This window comes from Gigantopelta aegis, chromosome 3 (genome assembly GCF_016097555.1).
Source record: "Gigantopelta aegis isolate Gae_Host chromosome 3, Gae_host_genome, whole genome shotgun sequence".
NCBI lineage: Eukaryota > Metazoa > Mollusca > Gastropoda > Neomphalida > Peltospiridae > Gigantopelta > Gigantopelta aegis.
Window position 1 is genome coordinate 47,071,787 of NC_054701.1, and position 22,972 is coordinate 47,094,758.

The 22,972-nt window shown below is 39.8% G+C and overlaps 1 protein-coding gene across 1 annotated transcript in view; it reads left to right on the forward strand.

The window, feature by feature from the left end:
• Window positions 1–13,693: 13,693 nt before the first annotated feature.
• LOC121368674 (NAD(+) hydrolase SARM1-like) overlaps window positions 13,694–22,972 on the forward strand; it is a 32,509-nt gene continuing 23,230 nt past the window's right edge. Inside the window, exon 1 of the mRNA XM_041493413.1 lies at window positions 13,694–13,958. Within this exon, the coding sequence (XP_041349347.1) occupies window positions 13,784–13,958 (175 nt within the window). The 5' untranslated portion in view covers window positions 13,694–13,783. The remainder of the gene's footprint in view (window positions 13,959–22,972) is intronic.

The window sequence follows — 22,972 nt, forward strand, 5'->3', positions numbered from 1 at the left end:
AGCCTTATGTATGAAATTTAATTGTATTTAGATAAAATTAGCGGGTGAGTCATAGCACAGGCATGCATTTAAAACCGAGTATACCGAAAATAGGGCTCGATATCGGTATCGTGTCAATACCGAATACCGTACCGATACCGAGGTAAATCACCTCCAAAATACCGATATCGATACCGAACCTCAAATTTCAATACCGCCCAGCTCTAGTAATGATACAAATGAACTCGAGATTACAACAATTAAAGCTACGTGGGAGTACCATATATGTTGGTATTCTTACACATATCCAGTAAACTAAAGCTGGCGATGGAAAAGGGGGTAGGTGGGGATGGGGTAATTTTGAAGTTTTTAAATATTGTCATAACTGGCAGGGGCGGATGCAGGAATTTTCAAGGTGGTGTGTGCAACGCTTAAAAAGGACATCTATAGTATTCAAAAGTAAGCTAGTATTGTATTATTTGTATAGTAATAATCCACAGAAATATTAAGCTAAACATTGTAAACATATTCCTTGCCAAAAAAACAATAATTGCATTATTTTCATCTGCTAATATATACACACTGGATTTTTCAGGACACTTCGAATTTTGGAGGGGGTGGGTGCCCCTCCAGCACACTCCTCTTGAATCCACATTTGCAACAAACTGAAATGAATTAACCTAGCGAACATTTCTTGTATTCTTTATTAATATGTATTAGCAACTGTATTATTTGCTCCTAATATACATCTCACAATATATTTACAAAGCTTAACTATTAATGACGTAATTGTACATGAGTGTGTGTTTTTACAGTAACAAATATTGTTCTCAAATTGTTGTACAGAATATTGTGTTTTCAACATGTCTTTCTTAGTTAAAATTAAATGTTAAATGTATCAGTATAGTTTTTGATCACTTATGTTGTAAGGTGGTGAATTAGGAGTCTCCAATCCTAACATTACCAATTTATTTTGGGGCAATAAAAATAAATAAATGTATATAAATGTGTGTGTGTATGTGTGTGTTTGAGATAGAGAGAGAGAGAGAGAGAGAGAGAGAGAGAGAGAGAGAGAGAGAGAGAGAGAGAGAGAGAGAGAGAGAGTGTTTGTCTGTACAGTATGTATGTTGTATGTATATATATGTATATATGTATATATATATATGTATGTATGTATGTATGTATGTATGTATGTATGTATAATATTAAGCGAGCTTGCCTGTCATACCATTTTTATGAAATAAGTGAATAGTTTTGGTATCTGACGAGCGAAAGCGAGTCAGATACCAACACTGTTCACGAGATTCATAAAAATGGTACGACAGGCAAGCTAGTTTAGTGTTTTATTTATTACAAACCAACTGCAAAGCAGTCGATACCTACTACACGTTATTTCTACGAATTGGCGCAGCATGTGATCTACGTCACGCCAATATTACACTAGTTAGATATTGAGCGATTGTTATGACATGAGCAATATCTTGCACTGGTGTGTAATATATATATATATATATATATATATATATATATGTATGTATATATATTGGCGTAGCCGTGGGGGAGGGGGGGGCATAGGGGCAATACCCGCCAATAACCCCTCCACCCACCCACCCCCAACATATTTCATATGTACTTGTCGCCCCATAACACGACGCATTGACAGTGTAGGTTCCTACTCCCAATATTGGTCCCCATATAAAATACTGGCTAGCCAATGCCTATGCACCCCACCTCCTACTTAATTGGTTTTGAATAAAAAATAAAAGAAAGAAAGAATCAATCACTTACCTTTATTGATACAGTATATCCACTCAGAATTTGCAGGAATTATTGGAACAGAACAGCACAGTAGTTAGATGGCATCATTAGGTAGTATTAGATCATGTACAGATATTTTTATATTTAAAATAAATATGATTATAAATGTAAAAAAGCGATCTTTTCGAACATTTTCTGATGTAAAACTATATTCAGACGAATGTGCGTTGTATCGCTTTGACATCAATAAGCATATTAACACGTAAAAGTATTGTTGACGTCATGTCAACATGGTCAAAGGAATGTTAATGGATTTACGGTAACGTCTTCGGCAATTTTCGTAATATCGAAAAACGTCAAGCGCACATTCAGCACCCTTCCGCTGGATCGGCGCCTGGCAGATAATAAAAGTAGCACACAATTATGCGCAGTAATAATCCGTCACCGGCAGGATTGATGATGCAAAAAATATTAAGTACTTAAACAATATTCGTGCGCTGAACTAGCAGCCAGTTCTTTTACTCCCGAAGATAGCGACTTTTTGCATGCTTGAGAGGTCCCCTAAATCACCCTCCATATTTGGTGAGGGGATAACCTGGGCCATCTTAAAAACCTGGGTGGACATTCTGATTCCTGACCTTATATACAAAATTAACATGATGAAAAAGTGACCAAAAATGGGGTTGGGGAAATTAAATTTGACATAACTTGGCGAAATATCAATATATCATAGCATTTTACACACAAACATGAAGCTTGTAGTATCCCCTATAAAATAAAATAAAGACATTTTAGATCGGATAATTTTTAAGGTCAACAGAAGTCAAATTATGACGTCATTAGGGTACTACCTTTAAATCAAAACAACAATAATAATAATAATAATTGTAATGGACCCTCAAAAGCTCAGAATAAACATAGGCATTGTTTATTTAGTTTTTCTGCAAGACGACATCCAAGGTAATTTTTTAAAATCATAACCCTTGAAAAATGTAACATATTAACCCCTAAGATAGTATTTGAACTTTTGACCAAACGCTAAACATTAATAGATTTTCGGTTAAAAGTCAATAACTCCACAGACCTTGCAATAATACAGGGCCGTACCCTCCGGGGGGGGGGGCAGGGGGGCAGCCCCCCCCCCCCCCGAGAATCTTGTTTTTTTTTTTTAGTAATTCATGTCAGGAAATCATGCCCCGGACTTCTAAAAGGTTCCGCGTTATTGGACAAGTCACAATTTGTTTTATATATAAAAAGTAGTGACCCACCCCCCCCCCCCCCCCAAATAGGATTTTGATCAGGGTACGGCCCTGAAAAGGTCAAGATTTAATCTTTATAGTATGTTAAAAATTATTTATAAAATTTAGTGCCCCCCCATGGATTTTGGTCAGGGTACGGCCCTGTAATAATGTTCCATTCGGTAAATATCATCATTTTTGCTAGTGAATATATGTCATTTACTACCCACCGGCCTGACAGCAACTTCTGAAAAGTTTTATGATGCCATCTTCCAATTCGAATCTAAAGAACCTGATGTCATACATAGTACCATCAGTACAGTGCAACTGTTGGTAGGTTCCTTAGAACACTTTATATATGACCATTTAATGCACGGCTTGTTGGGGGTAGATCAATGATAGTTTTCTTGTTATGGTGGAAAAGAAACTACCTCAGTTTATTCAAAGAATTGCACAATGATCCAAATTTGAACAGTCCAAATCAATAATATCTGAAAGAATATTTCAGGATTCGACTAAAGACTTTGATCTGGACTTGGTAGAACAGATCAAAGATAGTATTCAGAACAGATCTATGACAGTTCTCCTGTTATGGCGGGGAAAAACCCCCCAAGTAAGGTGAGGTCATAGGGTTTTACATGCACGCCTGTCCTGGGCACAGGTGCCAGCCTTGGGAAGAAAATACCGTAGTTCATCCAGTTAACTACTTGATGATCCAGGTTTGAACACGTGCTCAAGAAGCTGTTTTACCAAGTCCAGATCAGTACTACCAAAGTAATTAAAAGTCCATTTAAAAATTTGCCTTTAGCCGGTTAAAGGGACATTCCTGAGTTTGCTGCACTTTTTAAGATGTTATCAACTAACAGAGAATTTTTAATGATTGAAATTACATATCAAATATATTTTTCTGCATAAAATATTAGTAGCTGTATATTAAATGTGTTTCTGGTCGTTATAATATTTGTAATAGGATAAATTTCATTTTATTTCCTAAAAAAAAAAAAATTTCATCCATACGAAATTATTTTAACAGAGAATCCAGTTTATGTTTCTTACAAATATTAAGATGACCAGAAACATATTGAATATACAGACACTGATATTCTAAACAAGAAAATACATTTAATATGTAAGTTTACTCGTAGGAATATTTTATTAGTCGGAAACATCTTACAATGCAACAAACTCGGGAATGTCCCTTTACATGCACAAATATCTGACATAACTTGGTAAGACATGGACCGGAATGTACCTGGTTGTACTCCCAACAAAGTTATTTCAGTACAATACTATAAGGCTAACACAAGGACATATGGATCATTGGATAGCAACTCTATCCTGGTTCAACCACAATTAACTACATGGAAGTCATGAGGAATGAGATGCTTCTTCAATATCTATGTCAATATGTAATGCCATGGAATTGGTGTTATTCAATATGGCCATGCATTGTTCTAAACTGGACTCCCTGGAAAAAAGACATTTCCACTAATCACTGTATCTGTGTTGGTGATGGAGGTTTTCTTAATGAAATTCCGACATTAACTTCTGTAGTTTGTCTTTTTTGCTGGATGATTCCCATTAAATCATTCATATCAATGGGTGCACATCCAGTGAAAAGTGCACTGTACCATAAACTGATTTAGGGAACCTCCCATGCATGCAAACCATCCCCAGCTCCAGGAGTTTCTTTAATACATCAAGCCAAAGTGAAAAGATTTGATTTTGTTGCAACCAGTGCCACACGAAAGGCATATCATAGGCCATGGTATGTGGTATCTTGCTTATTAGAAAATGCCTATAAAAGATTCCATTCTGCTTTATCGGTATGAGCAACCTGTGGCTGTAGCTGATTTTAACTCTTTCCTCTGTCTGTGTTGGACACCAAATAGCCGAATTTTAAAATGTCCTGAGGTGTCAAACATTGGTAATTTTGACATATAATCTTACAGAGAAGGCTTGCTACATGTGTTTTCATTAGTAGCAAGCCCAAGAAAAAAGTTTTTGTTTAATGACACCACTAGAGCACATTGATCAATTAATCATCAGCTATTGGATGTCAAACATTTTGTAATTCAGACTCGTAGTCATCAAAGGAAACCTGTTACATTTTTCCAAATGCAGGAAGGGATCTTTTATATGCACTTTCCCACAGACAGGAAAGCACATACCACAGCCTTTGACCAGTTGTGGTGCACTGGTTGGAATGAAAAAAAAAACCCCAATCAGTTGAATAGATTAACAGAGGTGGTTCACAGAATCAATCCTGCGACACAAGCACCTCAGGCGAACACTCAACCGACTGAGCTAGATCCCACCCCTTCTCTACGATCACTTCTCTTTGGTCAGTAGTTACAACACAAGTATGAATTATATTTGTCATGGTTTTATTTCTTTTGACTTGCATGTCCCTCACTGGAACCTGATGAACTGGAGACACTAATGATGTTAAAAGACTTCGGTTCGTGTAGCTGGGCTTTCTGACAAGCTTCCTTTTCTATGCTGGTGTTGATAGTTCTTGACAGACCCTGCAACACAAGAATCAACAACGAGCTCAATAACATAACTCAATATGTACCACAAAAGCTATGACCACATGACATTTACACGTGTATGCATGATGGTTTTCAGAAGGAATGGTCAGTGTGGTTTCCCCTGTCTCGGTCTATCAACCAAATGTCAAAATAACCATTTGATTTAAGACATAAAAAAATTACCAGGGGTGAATAAAATACCCCACCCCCAGTATGACTAAGACAATATTTTACAGTGCTACAGGGGCGTAGTGTAATCTGGACCTGGGGAGGTGGGGTTCGAATATTAACCAAGTGGACCCTTTTTCTATTTAAGTTTTGCATCACCAGAAATTCCATATGTATGTTTTAGTTCTGAAAGCGGACAATTTGCTTCAGCTGGGGGGAGTGGGGGTGGGGGTGGGTGTCGTCTGAACACACCCCCCCCCCCCCCCAGCCTATGCCCCTGTGCTATATTAAGCTATTAAAAATAGATGTTTAGGGAAAATGTAGACAAAAGAGCCCACTAGATTCATATTGGACACCCTTACCCAGGGCCAGATTTAGGCATTGGGGGGTCCGGGGCAGGAGCCCAGGGCACTTCAGGTTCGGGGGCCCCTCAACATAGAAATTAAATTACAAATTTAAAAAAATGAACTAATTTTATAATTATTACATTTTTTTTTACAAAGGATGTCCTTAGTCTGGGGGGGCCCCTCTGGCAGGGGGGGGGCCTGGGGCAATTGCCCCCTTTGCCCCCTTATAAATCCGGCACTGCCCTTACCAGGTCCAGATGGTGACCAGACCATGTTAATACCCTGGTGTTGCTGAACAAATACTTCTTTAATTTTAATATTTAAATATTTATGTATTTAGAAAAGATCATTCGGTTTTGTTTTCAACCCATGACCATCCAGCCAGTGCACCACGACTAGTATATCAAAGGCCGTGGGATGTGATATCCTGTCTATGGGATGGTGCATATAAAAGATCCCTTGCTGCTAATCGAAAAAAGAGTAGCCCATGAAGTGGCAACAGCGGGTTTCCTCCCTCAGTATCTGTGTGGCCCTTAACCATATGTCCGATGCCATATAATCATAAATAAAATGTATCGAGTGCATTGTTAATTAAAAAAAATTCTATTCCTATTCCCATGACCAGTACAGCCTTTCACTGTTTTCTATTTTGTGGATACAAGCAAATTTATGCAATTTTAGCATATCAACTTATGAAATTATTTTGTTGTAATTTGAATTAAAATATGTTAATAAAACTTGAGTTACAGTTGCAGGGCACAATATTTCACGCGAACCGCCGTTCTGTTCACGTGTCGGTTACGCAAAATTAAATTTACGCGAACCGCAAATCGGTTACGTCGTAACCTGTACACGTTCAGAAATTAAAACTTGCAGACTTCATGATTACAGTAAGTTTATTCATGCAGATATACTACTAGTATTCCGACAAATGTTTTAGATACTTAATGCATGGCAAACCAGTGACAACGGTATATTGCAACGGTTGTAACTTGTGACCAAAGGCTCAGTATAGAGTCGAGCTAAAAGTTTTAAACAAATGTGCATGGACCGCTAAGGCGCCTAAATTATCTACTGCTATTCTATCTCTAAAGGAATATTTCTAGACACAATATTGGATTGCCTATAATTTTACAAAGGTTGAAAACGGTTTTAACGTAAACAAAAATGCAAAAATGTCACAAATACTAACATCCCATAATGATCTTCAAAATCAAATAATAAACATTTGGAACGTCACTGTAGTATAGAAGTACCAGCGATAAAGTGAAAGTAGCAACGCCACCACAAAATATCAATGTCAAATTGCAATCTTTCTTTTTATGTTATTATAAGATTTATTTTTATTAATCTAATCATGCACCAATGAGTAGCCTGTTTTATAGTTCAGAGGAACTGGACATGTGTTGTTTGGGTTTTTGGTGGGCTTTTTTTAATCTGCTGTATACTAAATTTTACATATCAGTGATAAATGGTAGCCTTTATTTGTTATTTATGAAAGAAAATTATTAGTCTAATCATGCACCAGGGAATGGGCATTTTTCCTCCAAATGTATCTATTTTGTTTCAGTACTGGGCTGATATTTAGTCCTTTTACAATAGTATTAACTTCCGCAAGCTGCACAGAGGTTCTAGAATACGGTGGCCCGATGCCCGAGGACAGTGGTTTTTAGATTCGGGCAACTAAAAATTACTTTTTGCAATCCTGATGGCAAGTGGTGAATAATAATAATAATAATAATAATAATAATTAATAATAAATCTACAACGCTATGATCGTACGAAAACAAAAGAAAAATCTACAAGTCACTTCTTTCGATTTGCAAGCATTAGAGAAACTGTTTTATTTTTGTATTTTGTTTTAACTTTATGTTAAAAATTATGTATTTAAAATATAATTTCAACGTAACTTTGAGGTAACCGATCAGGTAATCCACAGGTTACACAAATATAATTCATGTAACCGAACAATTGGTTACCTAGGTAAAAACCACGTGAACCGACTTCCGGTTACCTCAGATTTCAAAATATTGTCCCCTGCAGTTGACAATATCCACTGCTAGTGAAACAAATCAAGCGGCTGCTCATTACTTTATATTATGTAAAATTCTGCATGTTTAGATAGATTTGTAACACATCCTGTGATACCCACTTTGCCTCATGTGCATTATGTAATTGCTGACGGCTCTCAACAACGTCCAAATTGCAAATAAAAACACAACTTCAAATGCTAAAAATAAATCATTTGAGAAGTACATGTATGAGTCCAAGATACCTTTTTGATAGTGGCTGCTTCCAAGTGTTTCAGCTTTTTGGGAGCAATCACCACCCTTCCTGTAATTGGACAAAATAATGGTTTTAAAATAATGAAAACATGTTTATTACATAACAATGCTAAAAGATTGTTTTATTAACATATATGTGTATTAATTATCAGGTAATCTGGAAATGATTACAATACATACATGTAGGGTGTGGGTGTGGTGTTCTAATGCATGCTACCAGCCCATGGCACCAAAGTTAGCACTGACTTGTCTTAGTGAACAAAAAAAACAAAAAAATAAATAAAACAATTGCAGAATGTATGGTAGTCCAGTACTATAGTGCTCGCTTGATTGATGTACAACACCACTTGAGCACATTCATTTATTAAGCATCGGCTATTGGATGTCAAACATTTGGTAATTTTCACATATATGGTCTTAGAGAGGATACCTGCTACATTTTTTCATTAGTAGCCAGGGTTCTTTTATGGTAACAGGTCGTTTCGCCCCTTTTACTAGATCGCCCGCGGCGTTTCGACCAGGGTCCATTCGTACCATCAACTGACTCGGTTCGCCCCCATGTAGGGTCATTTCGCCCCTTTTACTAGATCGCCCGTGGCGTTTCGACCAGGGTCCATTCGTACCATCAACTGACTCGGTTCGCCCCCATGTAGGGTCGTTTCGCCTATTTTACTAGATCGCCCGCGGCGTTTCGACCAGGGTCCATTCGTACCATCAACTGACTCGGTTCGCCCCCATGTAGGGTCGTTTCGCCCCTTTTACTAGATCGCCCGCGGCGTTTCGACCAGGGTCCATTCGTACCATCAACTGACTCGGTTCGCCCCCATGTAGGGTCGTTTCGCCCCTTTTACTAGATCGCCCGCGGCGTTTCGACCAGGGTCCATTCGTACCATCAACTGACTCGGTTCGCCCTCATGTAGGGTCGTTTCGCCTATTTTACTAGATCGCCCGCGGCGTTTCGACCAGGGTCCATTCGTACCATCAACTGACTCGGTTCGCCCCCATGTAGGGTCGTTTCGCCTATTTTACTAGATCGCCCGCGGCATTTCGACCAGGGTCCATTCGTACCATCAACTGACTCGGTTCGCCCCCATGTAGGGTCGTTTCGCCTATTTTACTAGATCGCCCGCGGCGTTTCGACCAGGGTCCATTCGTACCATCAACTGACTCGGTTCGCCCCCATGTAGGGTCGTTTCGCCCCTTTTACTAGATCGCCCGCGGCGTTTCGACCAGGGTCCATTCGTACCATCAACTGACTCGGTTCGCCCCCATGTAGGGTCGTTTCGCCCCTTTTACTAGATCGCCCGCGGCGTTTCGACCAGGGTCCATTCGTACCATCAACTGACTCGGTTCGCCCTCATGTAGGGTCGTTTCGCCTATTTTACTAGATCGCCCGCGGCGTTTCGACCAGGGTCCATTCGTACCATCAACTGACTCGGTTCGCCCCCATGTAGGGTCGTTTCGCCTATTTTACTAGATCGCCCGCGGCATTTCGACCAGGGTCCATTCGTACCATCAACTGACTCGGATCGCCCCCATGTAGGGTCGTTTCGCCCCTTTTACTAGATCGCCCGCGGCGTTTCGACCAGGGTCCATTCGTACCATCAACTGACTCGGTTCGCCCCCATGTAGGGTCGTTTCGCCTATTTTACTAGATCGCCCGCGGCATTTCGACCAGGGTCCATTCGTACCATCAACTGACTCGGTTCGCCCCCATGTAGGGTCGTTTCGCCCCTTTTACTAGATCGCCCGCGGCGTTTCGACCAGGGTCCATTCGTACCATCAACTGACTCGGTTCGCCCCCATGTAGGGTCGTTTCGCCTATTTTACTAGATCGCCCGCGGCATTTCGACCAGGGTCCATTCGTACCATCAACTGACTCGGTTCTCCCCCATGTAGGGTCGTTTCGCCCCTTTTACTAGATCGCCCGCGGCGTTTCGACCAGGGTCCATTCGCACCATCAACTGACTCGGTTCACCCCCATGTAGGGTCGTTTCGCCCCTTTTACTAGATCGCCCGCGGTGTTTCGACCAGGGTCCATTCGTACCATCAACTGACTCGGTTCGCCCTCATGTAGGGTCGTTTCGCCTATTTTACTAGATCGCCCGCGGCGTTTCGACCAGGGTCCATTCGTACCATCAACTGACTCGGTTCGCCCCCATGTAGGGTCGTTTCGCCTATTTTACTAGATCGCCCGCGGCATTTCGACCAGGGTCCATTCGTACCATCAACTGACTCGGTTCGCCCCCATGTAGGGTCGTTTCGCCTATTTTACTAGATCGCCCGCGGCGTTTCGATCAGGGTCCATTCGTACCATCAACTGACTCGGTTCGCTCCCATGTAGGGTCGTTTCGCCTATTTTACTAGATCGCCTGCAGCGTTTCGACCAGGGTCCATTCGTACCATCAACTGACTCGGTTCGCCCCATGTAGGGTCGTTTCGCCCCTTTTACTAGATCGCCCACGGCGTTTCGACCAGGGTCCATTCGTACCATCAACTGACTCGGTTCGCCCCCATGTAGGGTCGTTTCGCCCCTTTTACTAGATCGCCCGCGGCGTTTCGACCAGGGTCCATTCGCACCATCAACTGACTCGGTTCACCCCCATGTAGGGTCGTTTCGCCCCTTTTACTAGATCGCCCGCGGTGTTTCGACCAGGGTCCATTCGTACCATCAACTGACTCGGTTCGCCCTCATGTAGGGTCGTTTCGCCTATTTTACTAGATCGCCCGCGGCGTTTCGACCAGGGTCCATTCGTACCATCAACTGACTCGGTTCGCCCCCATGTAGGGTCGTTTCGCCTATTTTACTAGATCGCCCGCGGCATTTCGACCAGGGTCCATTCGTACCATCAACTGACTCGGTTCGCCCCCATGTAGGGTCGTTTCGCCTATTTTACTAGATCGCCCGCGGCGTTTCGATCAGGGTCCATTCGTACCATCAACTGACTCGGTTCGCTCCCATGTAGGGTCGTTTCGCCTATTTTACTAGATCGCCTGCAGCGTTTCGACCAGGGTCCATTCGTACCATCAACTGACTCGGTTCGCCCCATGTAGGGTCGTTTCGCCCCTTTTACTAGATCGCCCACGGCGTTTCGACCAGGGTCCATTCGTACCATCAACTGACTCGGTTCGCCCCCATGTAGGGTCGTTTCGCCTATTTTACTAGATCGCCCGCGACGTTTCGACCAGGGTCCATTCGTACCATCAACTGACTCGGTTCGCCCCCATTTAGGATCGTTTCGCCTATTTTACTAGATCGCCCGCGGCGTTTCGACCAGGGTCCATTCGTACCATCAACTGACTCGGTTCGCCCCCATTTAGGGTCGTTTCGCCCCTTTTACTAGATCGCCCGCGGCGTTTCGACCAGGGTCCATTCATACCATCAACTGACTCGGTTCGCCCCCATGTAGGGTCGTTTCGCCCCTTTTACTAGATCGCCCGCGGCGTTTCGACAAGGGTCCATTCGTACCATCAACTGACTCGGTTCGCCCCCATGTAGGGTCGTTTCGCCTATTTTACTAGATCGCCCGCGGCGTTTCGACCAGGGTCCATTCGTACCATCAACTGACTCGGTTCGCCCCCATGTAGGGTCGTTTCGCCTATTTTACTAGATCGCCCGCGGCGTTTCGACCAGGGTCCATTCGTACCATCAACTGACTCGGTTCGCCCCCATGTAGGGTCGTTTCACCCTAATTTTTATTTTGTTAATAAAAACATTGATTTATCATATATATATGCATCGGGTTTTGGGGTGGGGGTTTTTACACATTGCTGTCAATAACCACAAAGTTTGGTCTAATAAGCGGATGGTTTATACTAAAATTCGAGTATTTAATATTTTTTGCTTGTCTTTTCAGGTTGAAACATCCGCTGGAAATAAACAATTCCTTTCTTTGTTTTTATTTGGTTCATCATGTTTTTTAATGGTACGCCTAGTGGGTGTATTATATAGATTACACTGCACTCACAACATACACATAAAATAGGTGAAGACCGGCCTCGGTGGCATCGTGGTTAGGCCATCAGTCTATAGGCTGGTAGGTACTGGGTTCGGATCCCAGTCGAGGCATGGGATTTTTAATCCAGATACCGACACCAAACCCTGAGTGAGCAAGGCTCAATGGGTAGGTGTAAACCACTTGCACCAACCAGTGATCCATAACTGGTTCAACAAATTCCATGGTTTGTGCTATCCTGCCTGTGGGAAGTGCAAATAAAGGATCCCTTGCTGCCTGTCGTAAAAAAAAGTAGCCTATGTGGCGACAGCGGGTTTCCTCTAAAAAAAACAGTGTCAGAATGACCATGTGTTTGACGTCCAATAGCCGATGATAAGATAAAAAAATCAATGTGCTCTAGTGGCGTCGTTAAATAAAACAAACTTTACTTTTAAAATAGGTGAAAATATAAGTTCAACTGGCTATCTTGTTGAGGAAAGAATCTGAGTTGTGGGAAGGACTATAGATGGACTAGTGGATAACTATTTGATTAGTTTTACAGTTCAAACCGGGTGAGAGTTCATCACAGTCCACTGTAGTTGTGGCTCATGAACACAGTATTATAAACAAAAAATAAAGTAATAAATATATAATCCGGGCCAATTGACTCACTTTTGGGGCAAAATGACTCGGTACGAATAATATTTAGGACGAATCAACCCTGGGTGAACGGGTCTATGGGATGGTGAAACGACCCGGATTCATCTTTTATATGCACCATCCCACAGACAGGATAACACATACCACGGCTTTTGATATATATACAAGTCGTGGTGTACTGGCTGAAACGAACAATGGATCAAGGATCAGTCCTCATCAATGGACCCACATGGCTATGTCTCGATAAAGCCAGTGCTCCTGTCAACTGGTGTAACAGTTACAATGGCTGTGGTATGTACAACCCTGTATGTCAGACAGAACATATAAAAGATCCCTTGCTGCTAATCAAAAAGTAGCATGATTATATTGGCTGATCGCAGTTGTTTGCATTCAGTTATGTGTGTTTCTTAATCATATAAAAATGTGTGGCAGGACTTTCCTTTGGCATTGTCACATTTAACAGATACGGTGTAAGAGAGATAACTCTAGTTAACAACAACGCAAACTACAACACTGCTAGTACAGCCTGCCAAAAACAAATGAACTTCTAAACGCCATTCCATACCCAAAAAAATCCAACCAAACTATAATTTAATGCTAAGAGGAATATACGTGTTACATACCCTTCTTCATTGTTGCTTTTTTTACTCTCTGGTTGTGTTTTTGCTTCACTTTACCGGGCACCTTGACCTTCGTTTTCATCTTTCCCTGCGCCATTTTTATATTGGACGATCTCAAAGTTTCAGTAGGGTCCATCAATATTGCGTATAACTTTTATTTATGAACAATGTGCCCTTAATTAATTAAAAATAACATGTTTTAAGTAACCATTGAGTAGGCTATTTATGAAAAAATAAACATAACATGTATATAAGTTGAATGTTTGTAATGATTTTGTGCTGCATCAGATATGCATACCCTCATAAGTGGGAGTTAGAATATCCCAACATAAACATAAACAGAGCAAGAGTAAGATGGGGGATGAGTTGTTTCAGTACCGCAGCGTTTGAAATTGTGCCAAGATGCATATCGTATGTGGTTGTCTACTTGAAGGGTATGCTATTTTAGAACATATTGTGTTTGAATATTACGTTTTACAGTCTTTAAAACAAACATCAGTTTAGCAGACATAACAATAGTCTGAACCAGTTCCGTATTTTTCATTCACGAATTCATCATTGATTGTTATGTTAGTAATCGTATTTGCAGCTGTCTCTGACGGTCCAGGGGAATATCAATACCAAATGTTCTCGCCCACAAAAGCACGCAATGTCATTCAGTTACAGTGATGCAAGACGGAACGTAGAAATATCAATAGGCCAAAGGAGAAAGGTATTATTTGTGCTAGTTTTACAAGTGCAGATAGATCGATATACCCGTAGGCTAGAGTAGCTGTATTAATTGTTTTAGAAGTGAATCTGTGTTTTACTGGAATTACATTTCCATATAATACAGGTACTGTATATTTTTTTGTATGATTGTGTAATATTACTAATCCATGGCATGATTCAAAGGTTGGGTGGGATGTATGATGATGTAGCGCCAGTAGAAGATAGACAACTTTGGTGAAATGAATTGTCATTTATTGACATAATAACTGTTTTGACAGTAAAGAATGGAAGTGAATGGCAAACCAAAATGTCACATCTCACGAGATTTGTAACACAAACATAATATAACTGTTAATTATACGATTAGTGTCAATCATATGCCGTATGGCGTAGCCCAGTGGTAAGGCGCTCACTTGATACACACTCGATTTGGGATCGAACCCCATCAGTGGACCTATTGGGCTATTTCTCGCTCCAGCCAGTGCACCACGACTGGTATATCAAAGGCTGTGGTTTGTGCTATCCTGTCTGTGGTATGGTGCATGTATATAAAAGATCCCTTGCTAGGAAAGATGTAGCTGGTTTCCTCTCTTAGACTATGTCAGAATGACCAAATGTTTGCCCTCCAATAGCCAATGATTAATAAATCAAATGTGCTCTAGTGCCAGTAGTCGTGTCATTAAACAAAACAAACTTTAACTTTGATTCAAAGGCAAACTTAGCAGTTGGGAAATGTAGACCATGTACATGTAACCAATTCAACCCCTACTAACTCACCCCAGAGGTTGGTGAACTTACCCTGAATCTGTCTAGTCAATTTGCCCCACAAAAATTACCAACTCGCCCTAGCATTTTGTCATTTCACCCCAAAGATTGGTCAGCTTGCCTTAATCTGATTTTTTTTTGTACACACATATATATTATTAAATTATTATTATATTATACAGGTATTTAAACCTGTTGACCGTATTAGCATTATTTTCAAGTTAGTTTAACATTCAGTAGTATATTTAAATATATCAAAAGATGTTCATTTCATACAGGTAGACCGACAACAGTTGGAATAACAGATATCACAGTGAATTTATATACAGCTCCAACCATTTATTTTTCTTGTATAATACTAAAAAAATTCACAAAATTTAATGATGTATGGTACAAGACATCTATTTTTTCAACAGTCTCGTAAACATTTTAGGATTGTGACCATAAATTGGCATATCATTTACAGAGTCGCACACATTTAGATTGTAAACAAACATAAAAAAGTGTGATTTGGTGAGCTGACTAATAATTGGGATAAGCTGACCAATCACTGGGGTCAGATGGTAAGTACCAGTAACCGTTAAGTGGTGAGTTGACTAAAACACAGATTGGAACCAGTTGACCAGTTGACCAACCACTTGAAGGAAGGACATGTTTTATTTAACTATGTACTCAACACATTTTATTTACGGTTATTTGGTGTCGGACATATGGTTAAGGACCACACAGATATTGAGGGAGGAAAACCGCTGTCGCCACTTCATAGGCTACTCTTTTCGATTAGCAGCAAGGGATCTTTTATATGCACCATGCCATAGACAGGATAGCACATACCACAGCCTTTGATGTACCAGTTGTGGTGCACTGGCTGGAATGAGAAATAGCCCATTGGGTCCACCGACAGGGATCGATCCCAAACCGTCCGCGCATCAAGTGAGCGTTTTACCACTGGGCTACGCCCCACTCCTCCAACCACTTGAAGACTCGAAATAGTTTTTTAGACATAGGAGGTGAAACTGCGGGTCACAGGACTACATTGTAGCTCTGCGTTAGAAGAAGATTTCACCAAATTATCTGTCAAACCTTGAAAACTGCAGGAAATCCCAGTTATTTTTTAACGAACTATCAATTATTTTATTAAATTATTTCACCAAATAAAAATAAAATTCACCAGTTGTTTTTGAAATTCACAATTGGTGAGTGCCAAAGCTAGCCCTGGGTCATTTCTCAAGAGATAATTATATGATAATTATAGAATTATCTCATCTGCTGTTTAGCTCATGATTCTGTTGATGTGCAGTCGCTCTAGGATCAATCTCCATTGGTGGCCCCACTGGGCTGTTTCTCGTTCCAGCCAGTGCCCCACAAATGGTATAACAAAGGACGTGGGATGGTGCATATAAAAGATCCCATGCTGCTAATCAAAAAGAGTAGCCTATGAGTATGAAGTGGTGACATATATTTCGATGCCATATAACCATAAATAAAATGTGTTGAGTGCGTTGTTAAATAAAACATTTCTTTCTGTCACAATATATTTTAATGCCTAATATCTAAAATGAATATGAAAGTTCATAACATTTTTACACACTATCTGAAATCCTCTCTTTACCCCATTATGAACATGTCTTTCATCCAGCAAGCCATATTTTATCTTAGCAGGGCATATTTCTTTTTTGCCTGCTATTAAACAAATAAGCCATGTTTTTCTTCATATTTCAAGCCCTTCATTGAGGTGAGTTAGTAAAGGTCTAGTCAGTTTCAGGGAAAGTTGACCAGCCATCATCTAGCATGTTGTATGTGATGATAGGGCTAAATTAAGTGTACATGTGTTAAAACTCTCAGTTTCTGATAACCAAATGGTTGTCATGTATTGTGTGTGAAATCTACAGTTTTGTAAATCTGACATTAGACACATGTAGCTTCAATTTGATCCTTGTTAACTTCACTTAATGGAGAATAGTAGTACAGATGCTACAACAACAACAAAAACCTGACTCTTTTAAGACTGACTCATGTTGGTTGGCTCATTGGGCTATTTCTTGTTCCAGTCAGTGCATCATGACTGGTATATATATCAAAGGTCATGGTAGTGCTATTCTGTCTGTGGGATGGTGCACATGAAAGATCTTTTGCTGCTAATGGAAAAATGGTACAGGTTTCCTCTCTAAGACTATATGTCAGAATTACCAAATGTTTGACATTTAAAGGCATATTGTCACATACCACTGACCTATTAAATGGCCTAACAAAATATTACGTGAAAAATATGTATTTGAAATGTACTTTATTCAACAATCTACATAGCCATCATATTTCACTTATTAATGATATTTTATAAAATAATAATAATAATAACTGAATTATGGCAATGGTCCATAATTTAAAAATTAATATTGCCAAGAAGATTGGCATGGATTTCACTCCATCAGAGTTTAGTTAAAGTGATTCAATAGCCAGATTTGGTTTCCAAATATTGATGTAATTTTCATTTATTGTCCACTTTTGGAGAAATATAAGGTCCTTAAATCCGTGACAGTGTGCCTTTAATAGCCTATGATTAATAAATTGATGTGCTCTAGGGATGCCATTAAACAAAACAAACTTTAACTTGTTATGTTCCAGATACGAGCTAGTACATGTCAGATTTTGTGTAGTCATCAGCATATCAGATTAATGTTACATATGAACCTCAAAACAACCTGCTACATCAGACTGCATGAAACTGTGCATTTTCACTACATGTGCTACATGATACATGTAACTGTTTGGTCGACAGATTTATCAAAATTGACAGTTTTCAACACTAAGACAGCTCTAGCTCTATTTTCATATGTAATACGATAGGGCAAAATTAAGGACACTCAAACTAACTAGTTGTTTGCATGCATGCTCAGGATATGATATTACTTGAAATATTTACACTGTCCAAATACATAAAACCTTTGTTGAATTTTTTAATTTTTTCAATGACATCACTAGAGCACATTGACTTATTAATCATTGGATGTCAAACATTTGGTGCTTTTGACATAGACTTACAGAGGAAATTTGTAACAAATTCACATTATTAGCAAGGGATCTTTTATATATATGCACCATCCCACAGACAGGATAACACATACCATAGCCTTTGATATATGCCAGTCATGGTGAACTGTAACCATTTTTGAAATGGATATTAGTAGAGTGCTCACCTAAGATGTGATGTATTATAGGAAAAAGATTGATCCCTCTTGGTAGCCGATGGTTAATAAATCAAAGTGCTCTAGTGGTGGTGTTAAACAAAACAAACTTTGTTTTCATCAGGGTTTCCAGATTATGGTAGCCCCACTCCCATGGCTAGTGATATTCAATGTTGGGTTAGTAAATAACTACTATTGCCGTGCCAGACAGGGTTTCTAGATTATGATAGCCCCACTCCCATGGCTAGTGATATTCAATGTTGGGTTAGTAAATAACTACTATTGCCGTGCCAGACAGGGTTTCTAGATTATGATAGCCCCACTCCCATGGCTAGTGATATTTAATGTTGGGTTAGTAAATAACTACTATTGCCGTGCCAGACAGGGTTTCTAGATTATGATAGCCCCACTCCCATGGCTAGTGATATTTAATGTTGGGTTAGTAAATAACTACTATTGCCGTGCCAGACAGGGTTTCTAGATTATGATAGCCCCACTCCCATGGCTAGTGATATTTAATGTTGGGTTAGTAAATAACTACTATTGCCGTGCCAGACAGGGTTTCTAGATTATGATAGCCCCACTCCCATGGCTAGTGATATTTAATGTTGGGTTAGTAAATAACTACTATTGCCGTGCCAGACAGGGTTTCTAGATTATGATAGCCCCACTCCCATGGCTAGTGATATTTAATGTTGGGTTAGTAAATAACTACTATTGCCGTGCCAGACAGGGTTTCTAGATTATGATAGCCCCACTCCCATGGCTAGTGATATTTAATGTTGGGTTAGTAAATAACTACTATTGCCGTGCCAGACAGGGTTTCTAGATTATGATAGCCCCACTCCCATGGCTAGTGATATTTAATGTTGGGTTAGTAAATAACTACTATTGCCGTGCCAGACAGGGTTTCTAGATTATGATAGCCCCACTCCCATGGCTAGTGATATTTAATGTTGGGTTAGTAAATAACTACTATTGCCGTGCCAGACAGGGTTTCTAGATTATGATAGCCCCACTCCCATGGCTAGTGATATTTAATGTTGGGTTAGTAAATAACTACTATTGCCGTGCCAGACAGGGTTTCTAGATTATGATAGCCCCACTTCCATGGCTAGTGATATTTAATGTTGGGTTAGTAAATAACTACTATTGCCGTGCCAGACAGGGTTTCTAGATTATGATAGCCCCACTCCCATGGCTAGTGATATTTAATGTTGGGTTAGTAAATAACTACTATTGCCGTGCCAGACAGGGTTTCTAGATTATGATAGCCCCACTCCCATGGCTAGTGATATTTAATGTTGGGTTAGTAAATAACTACTATTGCCGTGCCAGACAGGGTTTCTAGATTATGATAGCCCCACTCCCATGGCTAGTGATATTTAATGTTGGGTTAGTAAATAACTACTATTGCCGTGCCAGACAGGGTTTCTAGATTATGATAGCCCCACTCCCATGGCTAGTGATATTTAATGTTGGGTTAGTAAATAACTACTATTGCCGTGCCAGACAGGGTTTCTAGATTATGATAGCCCCACTCCCATGGCTAGTGATATTTAATGTTGGGTTAGTAAATAACTACTATTGCCGTGCCAGACAGGGTTTCTAGATTATGATAGCCCCACTCCCATCGCTAGTGATATTTAATGTTGGGCTAGTAAATAACTACTATTGCCGTGCCAGACAGGGTTTCTAGATTATGATAGCCCCACTCCCATCGCTAGTGATATTTAATGTTGGGCTAGTAAATAACTACTATTGCCGTGCCAGACAGGGTTTCTAGATTATGATAGCCCCACTCCCATGGCTAGTGATATTTAATGTTGGGCTAGTAAATAACTACTATTGCCGTGCCAGACAGGGTTTCTAGATTATGATAGCCCCACTCCCATGGCTAGTGATATTTAATGTTGGGTTAGTAAATAACTACTATTGCCATGCCTGATGGCTAGTGAACTTTTTTGTCAAATGATGCAGTGTTAAGTCTATTTTGTAAATATGAATATCCTGCTCCCATCCCTACCCGTACACCCTCAAATGTTAGTGTTTTTTAAGCTCTGTCTCCCTCTTTAGATGATATATCCAATTATTACTATTATTTAACTTAAAGTAATGTAGGGCTAGTGAATTTTTTATCGTGGTTAGTAAAAATTTTAAATATCTAGTCTCATGGCTAGTGGATTTTATAAAAATTCTAGAAGCTCTGTTTTATTTTAGGTATTGCCCCACAACTGGTACATGATGTGTATTTAATGGTTGTGGTAACTGTATGTGCAGTGCTTTACATGTATATATACTATATATAGGGTAAATGCATTTAGGAATACCGGTAGCTAATATGGTGGTAGTGGGTTTCTTTTCTTACTGTCTTATCTGAACCCAGCGTTGCAATAACTGCAAGTTAGACACAACAGGTACATGTATAATATACATTTAACCAAGTTTGATCACGCAAAATTAATATATACTGAGAGAAACAAATACTGGTATGAGAACACTTGATATTGTAGACCAAATGTAATTCATTACTAGTGTGGTAATGTCTGTATATAGAAATTAGAAATGTTTTATTTAACAACACACTCAGCACATTTTATTTATGATTATATGGCATTGGACATATGGTTAATGGCTACACAGATATTGAGAGGGGAAACCTGCTATTGCCACTTCATGGGCTACTCTTTTTCGATTAGCAGCAAGGGATCTTTTATATGCATCATCCCACAGACAGGATAGTACATACCACAGCCTTTGTTACACCAGTCGTGGTGCACTGGGTGGAACAAGAAATAGCCCAATGGTCCCACCGACGGGGATCGACCCTGCATCAACCGAGAGTTTTACCACTGGGCTACGTCCCGCCCTTCGTCTATATCTGTATATATAATACAAAGATATAATGTGTGACTGAATGCCAGTATTAAATGTGGGACTGAGTGTGAGTAACACAATTTTAAACTTCCTCACCCTATGGATGAGGGCATTGTGGGACTGAGTGTGAGTAGCACAATTTTAAACTTCCTCGCCCTGTGGATGAGGGCATTCAAAGTAGTCACTCTCTGCTGTCAACCTTTCTGACAGTTTCCTGTGACCCAGAGGTTCATGATTAAATGGTGTTGGAAGGGAAGGAAATGTGTTATTTAATGACGCATTCAACACATTTTATTTATGATTATATGGCTTCGTACATATGGTTAAGGAACACACCAAATGGTGTTGGAGGTTTAGTGGTAGGGTCTCCACGAGTACTCTATCAAGACTCGAGTCCATTCACAGGACACGAGTACCGTACAATGTGGAATATAATGAGCAGCTATAATACAATGGACAATGTATAGGACAAAAATTTCAGCAGTAGATAATCAACGATGTAACTTACACAATAATTACCTGATCATGCACTAGTTTCTCTTTTTAAGCTGGCCATCCATCCGTCACAACACTTCTACAATACAATGGCATGATTTGGCATCCATGTCCATTGGGCTATTTCTCGTTCCAGCCAGTGCACCACAACTGGTATATCAAAGGCCGTGGTATGTGCTACTCTGTCTGTGGAATGGTGTATATAAAAGATCCCTTGCTTCTAATCGAAAAGAGTAGCCCATGAAGTGGCAACAGCGGTTTTCCTCTCGCAATATCTGTGTGGTTCTTAACCATATGTGTGACGCCATATAGCTGTAAATAAAATGTGTTGAGTGCATCGTTAAATAAAACTTTCCTCCTTCTTCTTCCATGTTGAGAGCTGGAATTAAGATGCATAATGCTAGTATTTTACTTTATTCCTTAATCTCATTATCTTCTAGTATAAGTGCCGGGTACTTGGGTCTGGGTCGAGTTTGACCTTCGAGTACTCGAGTCCAATATTTTGGACTCGTGGAGGTCCTATTTAGTGGCCCAAGTCTAAAAACCATTGGCCTCGGACATTGGGCCACTAAAATTTACTTTAAGTGAGTCCAATGGCCAGTTAAAAAAAAGAGAGTCTTCAACGCTATGATTGTACAAAAATAAAAGAAACATCTACAAGTCACTTCTTTCATTTTGATTTCACGTGCAACATTTCACTAATAATAGTTGGCTGCCAGTTATCTTTGACCCATCTATGACATTAATATACCTACCAATGTAATTTTATTTATTTAAGTAAGTTATAAAGTGTAAATAAAGCTGCACAAATCATTCATTGCTCTTTTTTTTGCCACCATTTTTATCTTTACACTGGAGTGGAACTCAAAAACGTGTTATCCTTATTTCTTTCTGTCAGTATAATTCTTGTACCACACATGTAATATTATATATATATATATATATATATCAGTAGCCACATATATGTGTCACTTATACACATCCAGGAAACATGATAGTGCTTGATGCTGGTGACGGATATGAAATGTGAAACTGTGAATGCAGCCATTGTTGCATAGTACATGTAAGTACTGTACACAAGTTCATGGGGGTGTGATGTGTATATATACATGAATGTAGTGCTTGTGACAATATCTGTGGTGATTAATATGCTGTATGTTTAGGTAATAATGAATTAATACAGGTCTAAAGGTTGTTCCAGCATTGATGACCTCGTCATGCAGGCTTGTCCACAAAATAAAGCGAACTATTGGTGAATTTCAGTATTTTAATGTCTGCACTGGCTATGTTTTACAGACAGCAATATGTAGATAAATTCATAGACGTACGGGTTCCCATTATTGTAGGGGGCTGACTGGTTTTTGCCTGAATTAAAGAAAAATACCAGAATCTGGATAACTACATAAATTTATTCA